Source organism: Crocuta crocuta, unplaced genomic scaffold (assembly GCF_008692635.1).
Source record: "Crocuta crocuta isolate KB4526 unplaced genomic scaffold, BGI_CrCroc_1.0 scaffold25, whole genome shotgun sequence".
Classification (NCBI taxonomy): domain Eukaryota; kingdom Metazoa; phylum Chordata; class Mammalia; order Carnivora; family Hyaenidae; genus Crocuta; species Crocuta crocuta.
In genome coordinates, this window is record NW_027532015.1 from 15,808,049 (window position 1) to 15,831,329 (window position 23,281).

The 23,281-nt window shown below is 39.5% G+C and overlaps 1 protein-coding gene across 4 annotated transcripts in view; it reads left to right on the top strand.

The window, feature by feature from the left end:
• AHI1 (Abelson helper integration site 1) overlaps positions 1-10,208 on the top strand; it is a 209,248-nt gene extending 199,040 nt beyond the window's left edge. For 2 of the 4 annotated variants that reach the window (XM_077776050.1, XM_077776053.1), the window contains 2 exons: positions 1,573-1,675; positions 9,991-10,208. In XM_077776050.1, coding sequence (XP_077632176.1) covers positions 1,573-1,675; positions 9,991-10,011 — 124 coding nt within the window. In that variant the 3' untranslated portion in view covers positions 10,012-10,208. The remainder of the gene's footprint in view (positions 1-1,572; positions 1,676-9,990) is intronic. The other 2 variants (XM_077776051.1, XM_077776052.1) reach the window with 2 other exon arrangements.
• The last annotated feature ends 13,073 nt before the right edge of the window (positions 10,209-23,281 follow it).

Genomic DNA, 23,281 nt, shown 5'->3' on the forward strand with positions numbered 1-23,281 from the left:
ACTTCCTTATAGGCCCTTGCTTCTATTTTGGAATCAGGACTTCAGCATGTGAATTTTGTTTTAATTTTTTAAGTTTTTAATGTTTATTTTTATATTTGACACAGAGCTTGAGTGGGGAAGGGGCAAGGAGAAGGGGAAACACAGAATCTGAAGCAGGCTCCAGGCTCCGAGCTGTCAGCGTAGAGCCCAATGTGGGGCTCAAACTCATGAACTGTGATGTCATGATCTGAGCCGAAATTGGACTCTTAACCGACTGAGCCACCCAGGCACCCCTTCAGCCTGTGATTTTGAGAGAACATTGTTCATAGTAATCTGTATTCAATCCTATGTATTTACTTGATTCTGAAATTCTTGCATCTGTATCGAACTCTTCTACCATTCCCAGACATACTAGAAAGGAGACACTGTCTTCCACTTTTTAAATTTCCCTTTTTTCATTGATTTTATAGTTTCTTTTCTCCTAACATTATTTACAGTACTATGCACTTATTCACAAAGTATTTGTTTTATATTTTACTCTTACTGTTGAGCCATTTGAAAAGCTGAATTCCACATCCCACAGGTCAGACTATCACAGCTTTTTTTGTAGTGTAGTTGAGAGGCAATGCTTCATTAGTTTCCGGTGTACAACATAGTCTTTTCATTATACTGTGCTCACCACAAGGGTAGCTACCATCTCTCACCACGCAAGGCTATTATAGTCTCATTGACTATATTCTCTGTTCTGTACCCTTTATTCCTATGATTGTTCATTCCATAACTGAAAACCTAGATCTCCCACTCCCCTTCACCCATTTTGCTCATCCCCCCACTCCCATCTACTCTGGCAACCATCAGTTCTCTGTATTTATAGGTCTGATTCAGCCTTTTGTTGTTTATTGACTTGTTTTGTTTTATATTCCACACGTAAAATCATATGGTATCTGTCTTTGACTTAATTAGCATAATACTCTTTAGGTCCATCCATGTTTCACAAATGAAAAGATCTTGTTCCTTTTTATGGCTGAATAATGTTCCATTGTATAGATATACCACATCTTCTTTATCCATTCATCTGTCAGTGGACACCTGGGTGGCTTCAGTATCTTGGCTATTGTAAATAATGCTGCAGTCAACACAGAGGTAAGTATCTCTTCAAATTAGTGTTTTCGCTCTCTTGGGTAAACACCCAGTAGAGGAATTCCTGGATCATATCACACCTTTCTTATGCATAAATTTCCTTCACTCCTTTTTGTCATTAAGGAATCTCCAGTTATTTTTACACATACACGCACGGTTTTTATTTCCATCTAATTTGATAAAAAGTTTTCTGGATTTTCCTGAGCATCTAATATTTTTCTGAGAGAAGTAAAATTTATTTTATTCTGTCCCTTTATTGTCATAGAGAAGGACCCCAACCAGTTAAGATTCATGTCTCTACATTATTTTAAGCAACTCCCTGATGTTTTTCTCTCACATCCATCCATCAATCTCCCCTCTGTTCCCACTGCTCCTGCCCTAAATCAGAGCCTCATGTGGGCTATTACAGCAGTCTTCTTACAGGCTTCTATTTCTCATCTTTCCTTCCTGTAGTTCTGAAGTGGGCAAAGAGCAGAGCCGTGAGGACCGAGAACACATAATGGATATGCAGGGAAAGAAGAATGAGCAAACCAGTCAAAAAGTCACCCTAATAGAGGTAAGAGGCAAACCAGGAGAAAGTTAGCATAGAGTCAGGGAAAGACTCAGGGAAGGTCAACCATGACAAATGCCAAATAAGTCATGGAGATGAAAAGTACAGCTTAGGGAATATAGTTGATAATATTGTGATACCATTTTTGGTAACGGGAGGCGGGTGACTACACTCATCGTGATCACTGAATAATGTATAGCATTGTTGAATCCATGTGTTGTACACCTGAAACTCACATAATATTGTATGTTAATTGTACAGGAATTAAAAATAAATAAACAATGACAGATGCCAAAGGGAGGAGAAGTAAAATAAGGACTGAAAAGTGCCCTTTTGGGATCTGCTGTCCGGAGGCCATTTATGACCTCCAAGAAGATCGTTTTGATGAGAGTCCTTGAAGCATGAATCAGATGGTCCCCAGTGCAGAGGGAAAAGATAATCAGAATAGACTTTTTCCAGGAAGCTATACTTCAAATGAAAGAGAAGGCTGGGCAATAACCAGTGGAAAACACTGGATTTAGAGATCTTCGTAGAGAGGAGAATGAAGAAAAGAGTTACCAACTGAAAGGAAAGACCCCAGGAGAGGAGCCATTCAAGATAAAGGATAGGTGAATAATCCCTGGAGACCAGAGGAAATAGATTAGAATTTGAAACAAGGAGGGGTCACTTTTCTACTGAGACAGGCTAGTGAGACAAATGTGTTAAATGTGTTTCCTTGTGGGGGATGGAATGTAGGAAGGGCAGGAAGACCTTTCTGAAGAAGGGACCTATGTTTTCTCCATTAGACACTGGTGAAGTTTATCTGCTAAAAGTGAAATGTGTCCACTTTTGTGAATTTGTCACTTGGGGGAACCAGATTCAAAGTTTTCATAAGTATTTTGAGACTTTAATTATAAAAAACTTAAATCTCCGTATACCAAAAGCATATAGATGAATAGTTATATAATCTTGGGTTAAGAAATGACTTTTGGGGGCACCTGGGTGGCTCAGTCAGTTGAGCTTCCGACTGCTGCTTAGGTCATGATCTCATGGTTCATGGGTTTGAGCCTCACATTGGGCTTTGTGCTGACAGCTTGGAGCCTGGAGCCTGCTATCGCCCTTTCTCTCTGCCCCTCCCCCAACTCATGTTCTGTCTCTCTATCCTTCAAAATTAAACATTAAATTTTTTTAAATGACTTTTTATCATTGATAACAGAATCGGAAAACATTTGAAAACAAATTTTAATAATAAGAATTTCAAAATGATTTACAGCAAAATCTAAAAACATATAATAACCCAGGATGAGGAAGGACTTCACAAGATATGTGACAGATAAAGAATGAATACCTTTCACATATTTTTTAAAATTCTTAAAAATCACCAAAGGAAAGAAAAATTGGCAAAGGACATTCAAAAGACATTCTTAAAGAAAACGAATTTATGAAAAGTGTCTACCTTCCAGTGATCAGATAACAAAAATTAATAAATGATACAGTCTTTTTCCCCCTCATAAAAGGCAACAAGTTTCAAACTTATAAAACCGATTGGGGGACTGAGTTTCCTCCTACACTGCTGGTAATTGCATAATACCGATCCATTCTTTGTGGGGGATAGCTTGGTGATCCTATTTTCTTTTTAAATTTTCAAACTGTTCATGTCCTTTGATCCGACAGTTTTAGTTCTAGGAACTATTTTCCTATTTCTGAGAAAATATTCAAGTATACATGGGCAGATTAAAGGCTGTCCCTTCAAGCAATGTTTTAAAAATAGGAAGAAAAAATTGAATTTCTATGAATATAGAGCTGATTAAATTAAAAACAATTTATATAAGGGAATACCATGTGACATTTTTTGTTACATTATAGAAGTATGTTCATAGACATGGAAATATGTTTATGATAAATGTTTAAGTAAAAGAAAGGTGATTATAAAGTAGTTTGTATACAACATACTCAATTGACTCTTGAACAGCGCAGGGGTTTGGAGTACCAATCCCTGCTTTATGCAGTTGAAAAGCCATGTGTAACTTTGGTTCTCCCAAACAATAACAGCCTACTGTTGACCAGAATACTGATAACATAGTCAATTAACACATATTTTGTATGTTACATGTATTATGTAGTGTTCTCTTACAATAAAGTAAGCTGGAGAAACAAAAACATTACTAGGAAAATCATACAGAACAGAAAATACTTTTATATTATTTACCAATATGGTCAATTTACATTGTCTGTTTACAAGATGGATTGTCTGTCCATACGCACATTATTATTGTCTTATATGATATAAAACACTGCCAGTGTTGTGGATATTACTAACACTGACATCAAAATGGAAAGATAATGTGAAAATTCATATTCATTTGAAGGTGTAACTATTCATGCATTGATAACAGAGACGCAGCAGATTGCTTTACGGGAGCCTAGTGTAATCATTGTAATTGCTTCACAGTCTCCTGGCCTCTGTAACAAAGGAATTGTTATGGCATACAGTATTATATTTCTATTCACAATACCAATTGGAAGCACTGTTACTTTTTTTCAAAACAGCTCGTGTGATGAAAGGCTGATAAGCAGTTTTGCTAGGGGAGAGAGAGGCATAGTGTACTGTAATGTAATTCTTTGAAAGCAGAGTTTTAGAAAGGAAGAAAACTAACACATTATTAATTTTATTACATTACACATAACTCCCTACATAAAGATAGTCTGTCCACTTCCATACAAGTGTTGCACTTAATGTTCTACACAGTGAATACTTAGGTGATGTTGATGATGATGATGATGATGATGATGATGACGACGACGACAGTTAATTAGATTTTTGCACAAACTATACACACCCATACACATAAGTTTCTTGGGGTGCCTGGGTGGCTCAGTCGGTTAAGCATCTGGCTTCAGCTCAGGTCATGATCTCATGGTCCATGAGTTCGAGCCCCCACACGGGGCTTTGTGCTGACAGCTCAGAGCCTGGAGCCTGCTTCAGATTCTGTGTCTCCCTCTCTCTCTGACCCTCCCCTGCTCATGCTGTCTCTCTCTCTCTCTCTCTCTCAAAAATAAATAAACATTAAAAAAAAAGTTTGTTGGCTGTACGGCATGATTATCTACTAATTAAATGGAAGTGGACCATCATGAAGGCCTTCATCCTTGTCATCTTCAGTAGAATAGGCTGAGGAGAAGGGGGTCAGAAGGTCTTGCTGTCTCAGGGCAGGCAAGGGTAGAAAAGGAGGCGGGAGAGGCAGGCACATTCAGTGTAACTTTACAGAAATGCATTTTAATCTCTGACTTTTTTGTTCTTTCATTTCTCTATAATTCTTTCTGTATGGCACCAACCCTTTATTCCACCATTTGCTTTAGTGTCATTGCCCACATCATAGAAGGGTCCCAGTTGTACAAGAAGTCAAAGCCATCTTGGATATTCAGAACCCTTCTGTTGGACGGGCTACTGTCTCATGTCAGTTTTGTTTTCTGGAACTGCTTTTTCTACATCTTCCTCATCATCTGGCACTGGTTTGGAAGCCTTCATTTCTGTCTGTTCATTCCTCTGGTGTGGTGTCTATTAATTCTTGAATTGCTCTAAGATCTATATCTTGCCCTCCCAATTCTCTTGTCTTATCTACAGTCTCTTTCATGATTCCCTTGATTGGCTCTGCATAAACCCCATTAAGTCATGCGCAACATCTGGATACAGTTTTCCCCAGCACGAATCTGTTGTTTTGGGCCTGATGGCTCTCACAGCTTTTTCTGTAACAATGATGGCGTCTTCCTTCCAGATTTTCATGATATTCTCTCTGTCGGGGTTCTCTTCCATAGCATGGACAATCCTTCCCGTATCATGTGTGTCATGGGGCCTAAAGGTTCCTATGACCCCCTTGACCTAGAGGCTCAATTAGAGATGTCCTTGGAAGCAGGTAGACCACTTCAGAGCCTTCAGTGTTGAACCCATGGGGTTCTGGGTGGCCAGGGCCATTGTCCGGTGTCAAAAGAACTTTAAAAGGCCATCCCTTACTGGCAAGGTACTTTCTGACTTCAGGGACAGAGCATCCATGGAACCAGTCCAAGAAAAGGGTCCTCGTTTGTCAGGCCTTCATGTTGTACAATCAGAGGACTGGCAGTTAGTCTTTACCTTTTTCCTAAAAGGCTAAAAGGCTTTGTGGTCAGCAGCTCTATAAATAAGGGTAGTCCTAATCATAAACCCCACTGCATTTACATAAAACAATAGAATTAGCATACCCCTTCCTGCCATACTTAAATCCTGGTGCTTGCTTCTCTTCCTTACGAATGGTCCTTTGTGGCATTCATTTCCAGAATAGAGCACTTTCGTCTGCATTAAAAATCTGTTCAAACAGATATCCTTGCTTCTCGGTGATTTTATTACTAGGGTCTGGGAACTCATCAGCTGACTCTTGGTGTGCAGAATTGCTTCTGCTGTTATTTTGACTTTTTAAAGCCAAATCTTTTTCTAAAATTATCAAACCATCCTTTGCCAGCATTAAATTCTCCAACTTTGGATCCTTCACCTTCCTTTTGCTTTAAGGTATCATATGATGACTTTCATTTTCTTAAAGCATTTTCTTAAAGTCTATAAGTAAGTCTTTCTCCTATATCAGTCCTACACACAGAAAAGTGACATTTTTCAATATAAGATAAAAAGATACTTTGCAGGGGTGCCTGGGTGGCTCAGTCAGTTAAGCATCCAACTTGGCTCAGGTCATGATCTTGTGCTCATGAGTTTGAGACCCATGTCAGGCTCTGTGTTGACAGCTCAGAGCCTGGAGCCTGCTTCAGATTCTGTCTCTTTCTCTCTCTGCTCCTCCCCTGCTTGCACTCTTTATCTCAAAAATAAATAAACATTAAAAAAAAAAGATAATTTGCAAAATGCACAAGGTTTTCATGCCAGCTGGTGTAGCTGTAATCATCGGCGTCATGAATTTCCTTTTCCTTTTTTTAAAGATTTTTTTTTAATTTTATTTATTTTGAGAGAGAGTGCACGCATACATGAGTGAGCCAGGAGAGAGAATGCCAAGCAGGCTCTGTGCAGTCAGAGCCCAACAGGGGGCGCAATCTCACAAACTGAGATCTTGACCTGGGTGGAAATCAAGAGTCAAATGCTTAACCAACAGAGACACCCAGGAGTCCCTTCTTTTTCTTTTTCACAATGGTCCTTATACTGCATTCATTTACCTTGAAAACTGGTGGACAACCACAGCTTCAGACCTCAGTCTATGGTACATATCAAGCAATTCAGGTTTTTCTTGTAATGTCATGACTTTGCTCTGCTTCTTGGGATCACTTCCAGCGTCACTGGTGACACATTGTCTGGATCCCATGGTGTTATTCAAGATTTACAGCTTTGCACCAAACACAGTGAAAAGCACACAAGAACTGTGAGACATCACTTTTTACTAAAATACACAATTTACTGGAGAGATGAGATGCTCAGGCATATATATTTCTGTATATCCTATGTGATAAAAGAGATTAGTATCTAGATATATTTTATACATTTATGACATACCTTTTTCTTAATTTTTTTTCAATATTTCTAGGCGACAAGGTCTGCAGGTATTTTCAAATTGTCACAAACCTCTGAAAACTTTTCCAACATATTCATCGAAAAAATCTTGGGTCTAAGTGGACTCATGCCGTGCAAACCTGTGTTATTCAATAGTCAGCTACATAATCAAATACTGAACAATATACATTTTAAAAAGTCAGTAGTTATTTCTGAGTAGTGGTATTGTGATTTTTTTTCTCTCATTTACACCTTGTGTATTTACTAATTTTTCTACTCAACATATATTGGTATCTACTACTGAGTTGTTTCTTTTAAAATGAAGTGATTTTAGGAATTTTCTAATATAGCCCATTCTACATCTAAAGAAACCAGAGCTTCAGAGTCACAGTTGTCAAGTTGCCTGAACTAGGACTTGATCTTCTGGCTCCAAGTTTGGGGCTGTTTGTTACACAGTGCTCCGTTAACTCTGGTTAGATGGCAAGCGCTTGCAGACAGGCTCTCCTGTGCCCGCCTCTGTTCTCTCCAGTACTTAACCTGGTGTCTAGCCAAGTAGTAAGCCTTCAGGGAATCTTTACTGGATTGAACTTCTTGCACAGTAGGGCCCAATATTTTTATGCGTCTTATTTTTCATACGTGACATACATACAAACATTAATCCAGTTTCATATCCATTTTCAGAATCTTGTTATGCAGATTTTTCTTTCTTCATCTGATTTGCATTGATCGAAGAAGGCCCTCAGTTTGTTATTCTGTTACTGTGTTGGCTTAGGGGCTACATTTTGAGGAGACATCTCAGAGAAAGACCACATTTGGATTCGCTGTGGGGTCTTTCGGTTGGCTGACATCTCTTCCCTCAGCACGTCTCCATCCACAGCCACAGCTAATCACTCGCACGCCTCTCCTGCTCCCGTCGCCGAGGTGTGCACTGCATGTTTCTGCTTCGCGGGTATTCTGTCCCTTTCCTCCCTCTCATGAGCGGTCTCTGCCATTCTGTGTCCACGGCTCCTTCCTCTTCTTAGTCTGGTTCACTTCCCTTAGAGATGTTATCTACACGGCCTGCTTCAGCTTGTTCTAGTTACATTTCTCTGGAGGGTTCCCTCTCCGGAGGGTCCTCTGGCTTCTGTGTTGACTTCTCACAGTGTAGTCTCCACCTGATGAATGTCACTTGTCCTACATCCTCTGCACGTGCAGGATCCAGCCCACTCACTTCCAGCTGCTCTTCTCTCCCTTCCCTTTTCTGTTTTTCTTCTTTGTTTTTGTTACCACTTTTATAAACTCCTCCTCTGACTCTGTTTTGCCTTGTTGTTCTTCTAAGATCCTTTTACCTTCCTCACGGCCCCTTGCAGATGTTTGTAGGGTTTCTCAGGCCCTTGGTGCCCAGCATCCATTTGAGCCTTTAGTGCTTTCTTTCCCATTTTTATCGGATCCTACTTTGGAACACGTTTTGTGTGCTTTCCATGTATACACACAGGGACAGAAATGAATGACACCCCTTTCTGGCCCCGAGTGAGACTGTACCTTGGCACAACCCTGTGCCCTTTTAGACTCTACTTCCTTTGCTTTTGTGATCCTCACTTGAGACATTTTTGGACTTGTGCATATAACACCACCTTATCTGTGCTGGCTCTATTCAATAGATTTAAAGTCCGGAAACACGGACTGACAAAGGAGTTTTTTCCCCCTCGTGCATAAATGTCTTTCATCAAAAAAAGAGATCAAAAAAGATAGTTTAACTATTTATTTAAGATTGAGCCTGTCCCTAAAAGCGCAGATGTTGCCTACATCTCCTGTGCTACCAGGGAAGGACCTTAGGAAATGGTTAGCCTGCCCTTTCATGCAACGATGCCTGAGCCTCTACTTTCCCAGGAGTGCTTGGTAGAACTGACCACCACCATAGCCAGATTGTCGCCATTCTTAGGTGGCATTTGCCTTAGGTGGCTTGATTGCCGAGCAATCAAGCATGAAGCCCTTTCTGTTCAGAGAAGGACAGCAACGTTTTTATCTGCTTCCAGATACTCACCAGTGGCATAGGAATAGTCGCAGTAAAGTGTGTCAGGTTCAACACGACAGCTTATCTTCCCCCTTAGTTTTTGTATACTTCCTATATGGTCTCTCAGAAGCTCCTTGTTTCAACCATGTATTGATTCTTGATTTTTATTAGTGACATAATTTGATTTATTTCAGAGTGGCATCTAGATGTATAATGAACCATCACTACCTTTGTTAAAAATGACCCACACTATTTTTTGGTTTTATTCAAAAACAATGTAAAAGTTAACCCACTTGTGAAAATAGACACAGTCATTGACTAAATGAAGAAATGCTGTTTAATAAGTTGGCCTATATCCTTTCCATTTACTAACATTGGAACAGCATCCATGACATTTTTTCCCCAGTGAATGAAGAACTTTCCGAATTCTGATTGCCTGCTCTTCATTTCTGGACGTTACCCAGGTTTGGAGTGCTCAGTGTCTGTAATTGAGAAGTGTGTTTCTTGTTTGCTTGTCAGTGTTCGAGCAGCCCTTACATGACCGCTAACGGTGCCAGGAGTGTTAACNTTCAGTGTCTGTAATTGAGAAGTGTGTTTCTTTGTGTTTCTTTGCTTGTCAGTGTTCGAGCAGCCCTTACATGACCGCTAACGGTGCCAGGAGTGTTAACAGTGTGTTCAAGAAGCACACTAGGAGTGTGTGTGTGTGTGTGTGTGTGTGTGTGTGTTACACAGTGTGTATTATCCATGTTGTTGCCCAGGGCACACTGAGATTCGGTGGCGGCCAAAAGACATTGTTTAAGTTCATTTAGTACTTTTTGTGTACTTTTCTCCTAGAAAAGAATTGAAGAAGAATGATGAGACAACGAAATACACAGAAATGAAATGACAAATTAAACCAAACAGAATTTCTCTTCAGAGTGAAGAACTTCCAAATACTAAGGAAGGAAGGAGGGACCCGCTACTTTTTGTCCTTATGAAAGAATCTAGAAAAATCAGAAGTGAGGTCTGAGTAGAAAAATAAATGTGGCCTTTTGACCTTCATTATTTTTAAACCATTGTAATTGTTGTTGATCAAAGCATTGGTCCTGGTATGTAGAAGTTATTGCATCAGAATTACATTCCCACTATTGGAAAACCAATAAAGGAAAAACATAATTGCTACTCAGCCAACATGACGGGTAAGTGTTTGCACTGTTAGGATGTCCATTAAGCAGTCATTTAATATTCTTATATCTGTATTGTGATTATATGTGTGATGTTATGTTCAGAATATGAAGTATATACTTTTGAAATTTAACTTTATTTAAGAGAGAATAGCTTCAGAATATTGTGTATTCAAAATGGTCCCAGTAAGAAAGACATTAAAAGAGAACAAAGTTGTTTGTTTTGAATGAGTCATGTATGTAACTTGATACATACAAACTAAAGATGGCTTTTGGCGACCTTGGCAGCAGTGTTTCAAATTACTTTTTAAAACGAGCATTTCATATTTAAGCATATAGGTAATTTGTAGACTTAACATTGTTTAATATTTATTTTAGTCTTAACATTTGTTCTTATATTATTACATTGCATTATTTATTTCCTGAGTTCCAAAACAACGGTGTCATTACCATGTGACTATGTATTTTAAAGTGAGATATTATATTAGAAAAGTTCATTTCTTTGTTTTGTTTCTTGATTCTTCTCCTTTCTCAACTATGTGATTATAAGTCTGTCAATAAATATTTGATCCCACAAAGGTCAAAACTAATATAATGCCAGAAAATTTATTTACCAAATCAGACCATTGATTCCATTAAAATAAGAAGTGAGAAAAACAGTGTTGAGCATTGAGGTGTAAAATTTGCCCAGATGTATACCCGATATAAAATATCTTCTAGTTAAAATATGTGTGGCTCTTATCCCTGCACATGTCGTTGAGGCGTGAAAATTGGTAAACACCCCCCTGCTGTGTAGAACTTAATAGGGGGGAGCATTTTTGAAGGTGGGGAGTGGCACCGATGACCGCCAAATTCCCTCAGCGATCAGCACAGAAGTCTCTTCTGGTGGCACAGAGCCCCCAGTGTCCCAGGTGGACACATCTGTGACTCCACATACAGCTCCGGCCCAGGCAGCTAGGGTCCCCCTTGTAGAAGCTAGTCTTTTCTGTCTTGTGAATGCACTTGATAATTAAAAAATAAAAATACTCATCTCTCTGCAATTTCAGCACATAGTTTTGAGATGCTTACTGATTCTCTGATTTTAGTTTTAATCACAAAGAATTTCAACAAGTTGCAGAAAGATTTTAAATCAAGACAAATGAAATGTGTCAAGGAAGCTAAACATCTGCCGAGATCTCATATGAAAAATAAAGGGTTATTTTTATAACTCAACTACTGAAGACAAAAATAACAACTGAGGCAAAAACCAGGAAAAGTTGGTTTTACTCAAAGCCCCGTCCTTCTCTTTTTTGTCCTATTGACAAATAAGACTCCAGTTATGTCCACAAATAGATTAATAAAACATCTTTACTGTGCCCAGACATGAGATGGGGTGGGGGTGATCATAAAAGTGCCCTCCAAATAGAAGTCCAAATTATAGTCAAGTAGAGGAATCAGACACAAGAATCTATTTGAAGATTCTGATACTGCACGCTTTCTTAGTAACAAACTAGTTTTCTTTGTTTATCTTCATTCTGAAATCATTGAATTTTGTCCCATTCTATGAAGTCTCTTTTCTCCAAATAAGTAACATTTTGACATGGTCTTTCTCTAGATCTAAACAATATTTTTTTTTTAATTTTTTTTAATGTTTTTTATTTATTTCTAGGAGAGAGAGAGAGAGACAGCATGAGCAGGGGAGGGTNCGGTCTTTCTCTAGATCTAAACAATATTTTTTTTTTAATTTTTTTAATGTTTTTTATTTATTTCTAGGAGAGAGAGAGAGAGACAGCATGAGCAGGGGAGGGTCAGAGAGAGAGGGAGTCACAGACTGAAACAGGCTCCAGGCTCTGAGCTGGCAGTCAGCACAGAGCCCGACGCGGGGCTCGAACCTACGAACCGCGAGATCATGACCTGAGCGAAAGTCGGACGCTTAACCGACTAAGCCACCCAGGCGCCCCATCTAAACAATATTTTTAAGCCATTCTTAGAAATTCATTTCCCAATTGATTCTACTCTATCTTGAACATTAAAATTTCTTCAATATCAAAACTATACAATGAATTAGATTTGCAAAGCTAGAACAAAAATCAAATTTTTAAAGGTTTAAAACAAGAAACATTTTACACTGTGATGCAAATTGATGTTTAAAATGCACATTTTAAATGAATTCAGTGTTTTTAAATTGGCTAATACTTGGGGCTTTTAAAAACTTATGTGAGGTTTCTCTCCAGAAAAGCCAATACTTGACCTTAATTTCATTTTTAAGTTACAGGAAAGTTTTATTACAGAAAGACATTTTCTCTTTAGAAAGCTCATCAAGAGTATATCTGGAAAATAGCTACCCATTTCATAGCTTTATATGACGTCACTTTAATTGTTTATTTAAATCACAAATATTTTTGAGAGTTAGAAAGAGTCCTAGGACCTTTAAATTCAAGACCTTAGACTTGTTTGTTTGTTTTTAAGTTTTATTTTTAAGCAATCTCTACATCCTACATGGGGCTCTAACTTACACCTCCAAGGTCAAGAGTCATGTGCTCTTTTGACTGAGCCTTCCGGGTGACCCAAAACCTTACACTTTTGTATGTATTTAAATGATTTCCATCTAAGACCCATATCTGTTAAGTAAATTATGAGAATATTTTCAACAGTCCAACTTTTTGCTTTTTGCTTCATTGAACTTAGGAACAGAAAATATTCCCCAAATCTTCACCTTATGTATATGATCTCATTTACTCTTCACATCAAACCTATAAGGGAGATAGACTCTTACCTGCCCTGCAAATAAGGAAACCAAGATTTTGAAGGCTAAGTACTTTGTCCAAGTGCACATGACCAGTAACATCAGCGCTAGTTGTAAATGGAGGTTGCCAGACTCCACTGGGAGGTCTCTGAAGGGCTGGATCGCAGTTCCTGTATAGAGTTAATATATTTATGCCAGTAAATACTTATTGTTGGGGACTCCAGCACAAGCTAAAAGAAAGAAGCAATTTGGATGCACCCACAACCACACTCAGACTAGAAGCATGAAATATGTCTTTAATGCAACAGACACCCCAAAAAATGAAATATATCAGAGTTAACCAAAACTTTTTGAGCTGATAATTTTGTTTATCCCATAATTGTTTTGATAAGTCTTTCCTCCGTGCTATAATTCTTACATTTTCTTAAGAAATAGATTCTGTGGGATCAAACTAATACATGTACAGTAAAATATTATACAAGAAACAGAAAGGCGCCGTTCCAGTCAGATAAAAGATAATAAAAACATCAAGAGTCATGTCAATCAAAAAGCTCTGTTGACTGGCGAACCCAATCTATGGATGGACCCAATTATCTGCAGGAGAATTGATGTCAGCATCATTTAGGGTTAACAATGGACCAACTAGGCAGAAGCAGACAGCTACTCTCTGTAGAGACCCAGAAAGCAAACTTGGTAATGAGGCGCTTCATTCATCATACCCTTCTGCTCTAATTATTAAAGTGAATAGGAAATACTTTAAGTTAAGGCGGGAACCGGGTAGCATAAAAACATTTGTTTTGTAAACACAAAGAATGCTTTTTTTCTAATGATCTTCAAATCTACATCAAGCATATGTTCTCAGCACACTATTTTCTAAAGTCGCTCTTCTAACGTCACAAACTCATTCTGACTGTGAATGAGTTGTTTTTGTTATCTCAAAAAGGGAGGCTAAGACTGCTAAGAATCTACAATTTTAATTCCTATTCTCAATATAAGAAGGGGGGAGGGTCATAAGTACATATATAACCACAGTACATGTTCCACCTCTGTCTCCTATATCAAAATGGCCCAAATATATATATCTATATAGCATAATATATAATAATATAATATATATATTGCAGTGTCATCTCTAAAAGTACTGAATGAACAGTCTAATTTAACTTATTCTAGTTCATTTTTTCTTAGGATCATTTGATCCTTGTCAAGAATTGTGAAAGAATAAGGTAGAAGAAAATATGGGAATGGTTTGTTTATACAGTGTTTATATAAGTAAACTTATATATTGCCAATCATTTAAAATTGCTTGGAATGGAAATTATTTGCTCTATTGAAGATAAGGAAAAGATAAAGTCCAAAAGGAAGAAAGAGCAAGAAGGTGAGGAAAATAACTGTTGCCAGAGCAAAAATTAACTGAAGCTTGAGAAAAGCAGTCATGAGACCAAAGGAAGGTTCCCTGGAGAAAAGCGTGGTAGCTTCAGTTCGGTTTTTTAAGTGTTTTCAACTGACAGTCAGTAGCTAATTTTTTTCTATTAAATTTGTTCACAGGGCCATTTTATATAAATGCTCCATGTAATTTTTTCTGAGCTACTGTTCTTCAATTTAAAGTAAATGGAAGGTTTGGTTAAGTATAGTAATGTTTTTAACCATCCCTGCCTGTTCTACTGAAGTTAATGTTCAGAAGTATCCGCAGATGCTACTTTTAGCAACTAAATATTTCCATGGTGGTAAAGAAATGTCAGTAAAATCTATGTACTTTAAGAACATCAAATTCTTATTATACTTATCATGTGTGCAGGCAGAGTACATAATAAACTAGTCTATAGCAGCTGTAAATTTCTGAGGATTTATCTAACCACAAATACATTGAAATGGGGAAATGGGGCTATATTAAACCATGCAAGATGCTGCTGGAGCTTTGCCATTTCTGCAACATCCTGTAATTAATTTATCATGACAGGTCTGGCAAACTGAAACATCCAATACACTTGCGACAGACTGTTATACCATAGTTGCTGGAGATCCTGCAGCCACATAAAGGGAAGGTAGATTTTTCTTTCAAATATGAATATAGTACTATTGTATTTAGAATGCCCTATAGCCAAGGACAGACTTGCTATCACTTTTGAATTCCAAAATAGAAGAACATCAAGAATAGAGAAGAGATCCTGGGCTGAGATAATGAGTTTAGTCTGTTCTCTGCATTTTGTGGTCTTTTCCTAAAGATGGATGGCCCTGGGTAGGAGACTCATACAGTCTGGTCAACCCTTCCTGTGCGTGGGTGGCTGCTGCTGGTTATGTTGGGTTTCTCTCCTGGGAGGTTTGAAGGTCACTTCCCTCTTGAGTCTCTGGGACACATCCTCTTCCTGAAAAGAAGACTCACAAGACCACCTCTTCCATCTGGGTGTCCTCCTTTTCCGAAAGCCACAATCCTGCCATTTTGTAAACTTAGAGCAGAGATAAATTCAGAAATCATCCCTGTCCCAACCCCTTTCCAATCCAGAGAAAGAAAATAATGTAATAATGGTTTTGTGGAGTTTTTGTTTTGTTTTGATTTTTGCCAGAATAGATTTTCCTATAAAACTGAGTTTTGGGGTTGACTGGCTGGCTCAATCAGTAGAGCATGTGACTCTTGATCTCGGGGTCATGAGTTCAAGCCTCCCATTGGGTGTAGAGTTTACTTTTTAAAAAAAAGTAATAAAAATTACATATAAAATCTTTTAAAAAGTAGTGAGTTATTTGTCAATTCCTATCAGTGTGAAAGAATGATCCCCTCTTGATGTGTCATTTGATAAAGGTGTTACAGTGGTCTATCTTAAGGGTGGATCTTAGTAAATAAGGCTTCTCCTTGCTGGAGGAGTAGAGATACCATGTCTAAAAAATAAAATCTCCATTGATTCCATGTCCACAGACTTCCTTGCCCATGTCCTTTAGAAGGTCACAGTTCCTCAGATCACAAACAAGAGGACCCAAGGGGGTCTCCCTTGAATCTGCAAGTCTCAAAGGGGATAGGTCCCAGGGGTTAGAAGGTAAAATGAAAGCTGCTCAAGGGAAACAGGTGAGCCCAGTCACCAAAGGCTAACTGTAAACACTTTATGCTCTTTGTATTTTCTCTAGTTCTTGTCTTTTTCTTGGTCTATAGTACTGAAAATGGATCCTGTCTCAGAGGACCTGAGAAGTTTGTTGCTTGGGCTTAAGTTTAGAAAAAAACAAAAAGAAAAAGAAACGGCATTACCCCCAAACAGAATAATGAGGAAAGGTGAACAAGAGGGAATGTAGGAAAGCTTTTGTGCCCTTCTGCCCCACCCCACCCCCTGAAAAGCTCCCTTCAGAGCTATACTATGTAAAATTTTGGAAATGGGATGGACAGTATGTGTGTGTCCAAAAAATAAAATGAAGACCCTTCTTTTAGACACCCCCTTTTAGGTAACTTGTCCAGAATCACAGAAACCAAGGAAAGGACCCTGCCTTCTGCTAATTCCCCTACTCCTACTGCTGTTTACTTGGTAGCATTCTTACTTCACTTAGAGCTACATGACTAAATCCTAATTCTGAAAATGCCCTAAGTCTTCTCAACCTCATGTGCAACCGAAAGTAAACATCCCATGTAGAGCATGGTCTATATTCAGATAAATTCCCCTTAAAACTAGGTTATTACAGTGATGAATTAGAATGAGTGAGAGTTGGAAATCAGTAAGAGAGAAGTGACATTGTTATGCATGCATTGGAAGAGACGTTGTGTGTGTGTGTTTACTATCTTGACAACTGGATACAGAGACGAACTAATTCTCTTTATATGTATGAAAAGCTGGATGGGACACCTGGGTGGCTCAGTCAGTTGAGCATCTGACTCTTGATTGTGTCTCAGGTTGTGATCCCAGGGTTGTAGGATTGAGTTCCTGCATCAGGCTACACGCTGCGTGAGATCCCCTCTCCCCCTCTCCTTTTGCACCTCTCCCCGGCTCATGCTCACTTAGTCACTCTCTAAAATAAAATTTTTAATAGTTTTTTTAAAGCTGGGGTTATTAACTACCTTCCTAAAATATATTTTTATAACTTAGGATCAATAGTTTTTAACATTTTTAATGTTTTTTACACATACACACACACATTCACTTAGTCAACAGCACATGATTGAATGCCTGGTTGTCAAGCATTGAACAGAAGCTGGATGGACGGTTGAACCGGGACCCTCAACTCTTCTCTGTGTCTCACCTTGAAAATGTCATGAGTTTATTGCTGTTGTCACCCTACATAGGTTTTCAGAGGACCTCCACAAACATTACCAAATTTGAACCTGATAACAACCTTGGTTACACAGAAAAGACAGGATTCTTCCATTTTTCAAGCCAATCACAAGGAGGGCAAACGACTTGCCCAACAACTGTCGATCAGAGTCCATCCAGCTCTCCTTCTCCCAATGTTGTGTTCTTTCCAACCAGGAAAACTCTTCACTGACATCTGAAATATATGGAAATGAATTATGTGGAAAGCCAGGAAATATTTTCTATACAAGAGGCAACTATGAATTAATAAGACTCATTTAGATATGTCTTTTGGAATCAAATGATGATCTCCTTCTGAAGTCAGTTGTAAGATGTTGGTTTTTGCTGCCATTCTTTTTTTTTTTATATTTTATGCAAAAAAGGAAATTATAGGGGTGCTTGGGTGGCTCAGTTGGTTAAGCATCTGACTCTTGGTTCCGGCTCAGGCCATGATTTCATGGTTCATGAGTTCAAGCCCTGCAGTGGGCACTGCCCTGACAGCTGACAGTATGGCATCTGCTTGGGATTCTCTCTACCTCTCTCTACTCCTCCCATGCTCACTCTCTCTCGCTCTCACTCACATTCTCAAAATAAGTAAACTTTTTAAAGAATGAAGTTGTAACAGTCCAAAAAGAGCATGTAAAATATTTTTTTAATTATGTGTTATTGTAAAAAGAGGAGGAAGGCGTACAGAAAATGCCAGGGTCCCTTTTCCAAAACCTTTCATGAACCAAGTAAAACGGAATCATTTCATGCATTGTATATATAAACCAAATGCTTACTGTTCCAGTTACCTAATATACTTTCTATTAAAAGACAGGGGCGCCTGGGTGGCTCAGTCAGTTAAGCGTCCACCTTCAGCGCAGGTCATGATCTCACAGTTCGTGGGTTCAGGCCCTGCCATCGGGCTCTGTGCTGACAGCTAGCTCAGAGCCTGGAGCCTGTTTTCAGACTCTGACCCTCCCCTGTTCATGCTGTCTCTCTCCCTTTCAGAAATAAATAAGACATTTAAAAAAATTTTTTTAAAGACAGTAACTCCCCATTTGATCTAGAACTTCATTAGGTCAACTCCAAGAGCAACTCGGAGGTACCACAGAATATTTTATAAAATGCGAACCTGGCATGTCACACCCTGCTCAAAACTCCACTGGTGTCCCCACCCACTGTCACTAAACCCATTCAGCTTTTCCTGTTTGCTTAGAATAATTGCTATAAATCAAGTCCTGTGCTCTGATCACAGGAAACTCAAATAATAGTCACCTCCAAAGTGACAGCAAAAGTAAGTAACTTGGTTGGTATTTGAAAGACCAAGCAGCTGACCACAGCAAAGACCTCCATGATGTGTCCCCTGACTCACATGTATGTCCTCTGTTCACATTACAGTAACACCTCAGTACTTCCCACCAAGCACTGTTGCTGCTTCAAGCCCTTGGGTTGTGCTCTCAATCTGAAAACACTCTTCCACACCATGCCTTTGCTAAATATTGCCATTCGAGTTTCATCTCAAATATTGTATGCACTAAGATCCCTTTCCCAATCACTAACGATGGGTTAGTGACCTCCTCACTGTGTTCTCATAGTGTCTTAAAAATAATGTCTACCAAAACATTTAACACCTGACATTGACACAGTCTATCCATCAATGTATTATTTAACACTAATATGTAATCTATTGATCAATGTATTATCTCCTATTTCTTGTGTGACTGAGATAATTCTTAAAAATCTGTGCTTATACTCAATATCACAGGATGTTCCCAAGTGGAATATAATCTTTTTAAAAATGCTAAATACCCAGCAGGGAGAGGGAATTTATGGAAGCAATCTAAGAAAATGTCATTAGTCTATAATACCTTCCTGTGGTCACAACAGTGTTTCGTCTTTTCTCCTTCTCTCTTCCCTTTCTCACACTCTCCCCTTTCCTTTTCTTCTGCCTCCCTGTGTCTTCCCTGCCCAACATCAGCCAATAGCATTTGCTGAATTCAACATTAAGCATTAAAACTATGACTGATCACATCTGAGTCTGCCCCCAAAGCCAGGGAATCCAAGATGGAGGACCTGTCCAGGAGGTGACTTCTACTCCAGCCACCATGTGCATTCTGAGCAACACTTGATTTACATAAAAACCCAATCTTAAAATGTGGACGGGAGCCCTCCCTTTTTTGTCTTTAACTTTTTCTTACAGAGCCAAAGTATCCAGAAGATTAAAACTGGTTTGCATAATATTTTGCATTCCCATTCATCTGAGAGGGGGAAAAAGCCTTCAAAAGGCTTCTAAAATTTGTATATCTGAACCTGTTGCTTGTGAATCTGATATCTAGATCAGTCTTTTCTTAAAATTTCAATAGTTTTCTGAGAGAAATGATTTCTAGACTCACAAACAAAAGTCCACACTATGTTGCTGAGTATGAGCAACTCCTCATAAGGACTCACAGCTTCATGTTATCTGTTTTCATGCCTATAAGTGAGTCCAGTCATTTTCATCACCCATGTTTTTGTCACCTAAAAAAAAAAAAAAATCCTAAAAGCTTCACAGAGTCTTTGTTCAACTAACAAGCCCAGTATCCAGCCCGGCGGCGTTTACCTAAAAAGTCTCAGGAGCTGTATGGAGACCCCGAGACACAGGTGCACAAGTCATACGCAGACCTGACTGACTGGGGCAGGGGGCTGGGCGCCACATCCTCTGGCATGGGTCCAGCTAAGGGAGGTCTGCTTATGGTCATGACACTGTGCACTCAGATTTCTATGTGACTGATGTTAAAGATGCTGTTAAACACCTTTAACTTTTACCCTTGATGTGCTTTTCACTTTTGATCTTCTAATTCTCCTTAGGATTAGTGTAACTGCTTCTGAGTGTAAACAGAGTCTGATCAGCTTCTTGAGAATGTGGGCCATTGTGGGTAACCTCGCTGTGACACTCACTCTGTCTACACAGCCAGGGAAATGTGATTTTGACATTTATCCTATTAAATAAATTGCTGTTCAGCACTACCGGATTATTTCACTGAAAATGTTAACCATTTTAGTAGGCTGCAGCCACTAAATTCACAAAATAATTGTCATTATTCCTATTCACTTTGTCCTAAGCATAGTCATAATTAGCAGGAAAAGGAAAAGTTAATTATAATTTTTTATGATCACAGACTAATTTTAATGATAGTTACCATTTGTTGAGCACAGGCTAGGTACAGAGCTCCTTGTATGCATTATCTCATTTAATTAAAAAAATAAACTGAAAAGGTAGATATCATTATTATTCTTCCCATTTAAAACAAAACAAAACCCCTCAAGCTCAGAAAGGTAAAGCTGTGTATCGCAGATCGCACAGCTTGTAAACTAGGGTATTAGGATTAGATAAGAAAGTTAAACATTTAATAATTTCCAAATTTCTCATGCCTTTCACGGAACAGTCTTCAGCAAAGTAGGTTGATCAGAAAGGAATCTCGGTGTTGCACATTGCCCTGGAAATATTCATACCAACCTTTGGCATTTAATTAAAATGTTGTATTTCCAAATTCCATAAGCTGCGGAGACATTATCCTAGTCCAAAAGGAATGACTGATAAAAGACTGCCACCAATACACTTCACACCCTTGTGGGAATTGTGTCTTTTGGTGAAAGAAGAGGTTTGTGGACCACATTCCTTCTCGATGTGTCCCCTCTTCAGTCTCCCCTCACTATCCTAGGGAGACATGGATGGCCCATTCCGTTCTCATGGCCCCTGGGACGGCTCTGTCATGCAACACATCTACGTGTGAACTTGCTATCTGAGTATCCTGTGAACTATCTTTTCATCATGGATTCTGGGGCTTTACCTCAGGGCCTGGCACGTAGTAGACACAGTCAGTACTGAGCTAGGCAGATCACAGGTCCAAAGGCTTATTTTCTATACATCGATAACTTGAGGACGAATTGCACGTAGGGATATTACCATATGGGAAATAGGCAGCAGTATCGCATCTTTACTGCTGTAATTCCCGGGGATTTTCCTATTTCCTCTGGCAAAGTTGTTTCTTCTCCCTTCTCCTCTCTACTCCAGTCCCTCTACCCCCCCCTTCTCTCTCCCTCTTCCCCCCCCCCTTCTCTCTCTCTCCAGGACTCAGCTCACAGCAATATCTTTTTAAACTCTTACATTCTCTTTATTTACAGTCAAAATTGTTTGCAATACTCCACACCTTCTGGCTTCCAGCTGGCACTGTATTCAGGTGCAAACAAAAGCAAGACAAACACGTATTGCATCTGTACCTTGAACCAGCCTCAATTCCAGGTGGTTGAAAGGACTCCCTGGGGCACCTGAAAATTCAGGTGGGGTGTCAGCAGTGTTTCAAGTCCAGCCCGCCTGTAATTCCCCTTTCGTCTTTGCTGCGGGGCAGTGAGGAGCCAGGCGCACGGAACTGATCGCTCGGGTTCTGTCAGGTGTGCAGCCGGGAGGGGCAGCTGATTTCCCAAAATACGTTCAGCCGTGGCTTCACCAAGGTCACAGCCAGAGGACTTCCCATGGCTAACACTGTTTCCCAAGGAGCATTTCCTCCTGGACCCAAGGGGAAAATCCAGCTTCCGCCGGTTTTACTCGTGAACTGCTGTGCCGTGGACAATGGGTTCCCTTTAGGAACCAAGGCACCGAGCTGTTCTCGGGCAGGGTGGGGGTGCCTGCCCTGGGTTCGGATTCTCCCCGCCACTGCTCATGGTTAGTTACCCTGTAGCACCCGTGGATCTCAGGGCATGTCAACACTTCTATGACACATTTCTTGCCACGGACTCATAACATTAGCACAAATAATCACCTGGCCTTCATCCTGGCAGGAAGAAAAAGATACAGCTGGCATAGTTCACAAGAAGGGAACGTGTGCAAGTAGTTAGGTGTTTAGCTAAGTGTTTTCTGACTGGGAGAACCAGCCGTACAGCATCAACACTTTCTCTAACCCCACAGCCTTAAAACTTTTCTGAGCGGAAAATGGATGTGAATCAGAAAGGAGGCTCAGTGAGCCATCCACAACATGCAGTGGGCTTAAAAAAAAGAAAGATATCCTCTTTTGGTGTTTTAGCTGAGTTCCTTTCTGCCAAGAAATGAAGAAAGCTCCATCACACCTTACACAACACTTCCCGTTTTCTTAATTCTTCTAAAATTCTTTTATTTAAAGTTCAGTTTTAAAAATTGGCAAATCAAATAAGAAGGAAGTCCATTTCCTTATGGCACGGCTTAATAAGAGACCCAGGGTAAAGATTCAGACTCTTCATTCCCAGCACGAGGGGGTGGGGGGTAGGGGGGGAACTTTACAAGATTTATGCAAAACTTCAAAGGAAGCCCCTCCCTACGCACCCCTCCCCCTTGCGTGGGTGTTTCCTTCATCCCACTACCACCAGTGTTGGTTTTTATGTGAGCATAATTGTGCTTTTGTCTTGGAGTTGGCTCACCTCACTACACTCCAGCCCGAGATCCCCTGGCCCAAAGCCCAGGGTGGGGCTTTGCCCTCAGAACTGTAAATAATGGTAATTACCTTTACAAACTTAAAAAAAAAAAAATTATTTTCCCAAGGCCAAGAATATCCAAAGTCTAGAGCATTCTATATAACCCCTGGTGCAAAAACCTGTTAGAATGAGTGTGGTGATTAAAAAGTATCTCCTTCATGGAGAGACCAAAGCAAAGAGAAAAATCACCAGCGCTCAGCCACCCCACGGATCACTCTGAGCCTGTGAGTTTTCTGCTTCCACCCTCATGGTGACATAAGTCCAAATAAGAGGAGTAAATATTGAAGCAGAATTTAGGATTTGTTCTCACCACTCCCACAGAAGAGCTTGTGAGTCGGACTGAAGGAAAAACGTATTCCGTACGTCTGCTATAAACTTCCCATGGAGAAGAGCTTTGCTGCCGAACTCCAGACTGTGTTATTTCTGAGGCATTACTTCCTACAGTATCTCTGTCCGGTTGACAGCACCTATTGTTCTGATTAAGTTGACATACATCCAAGCTT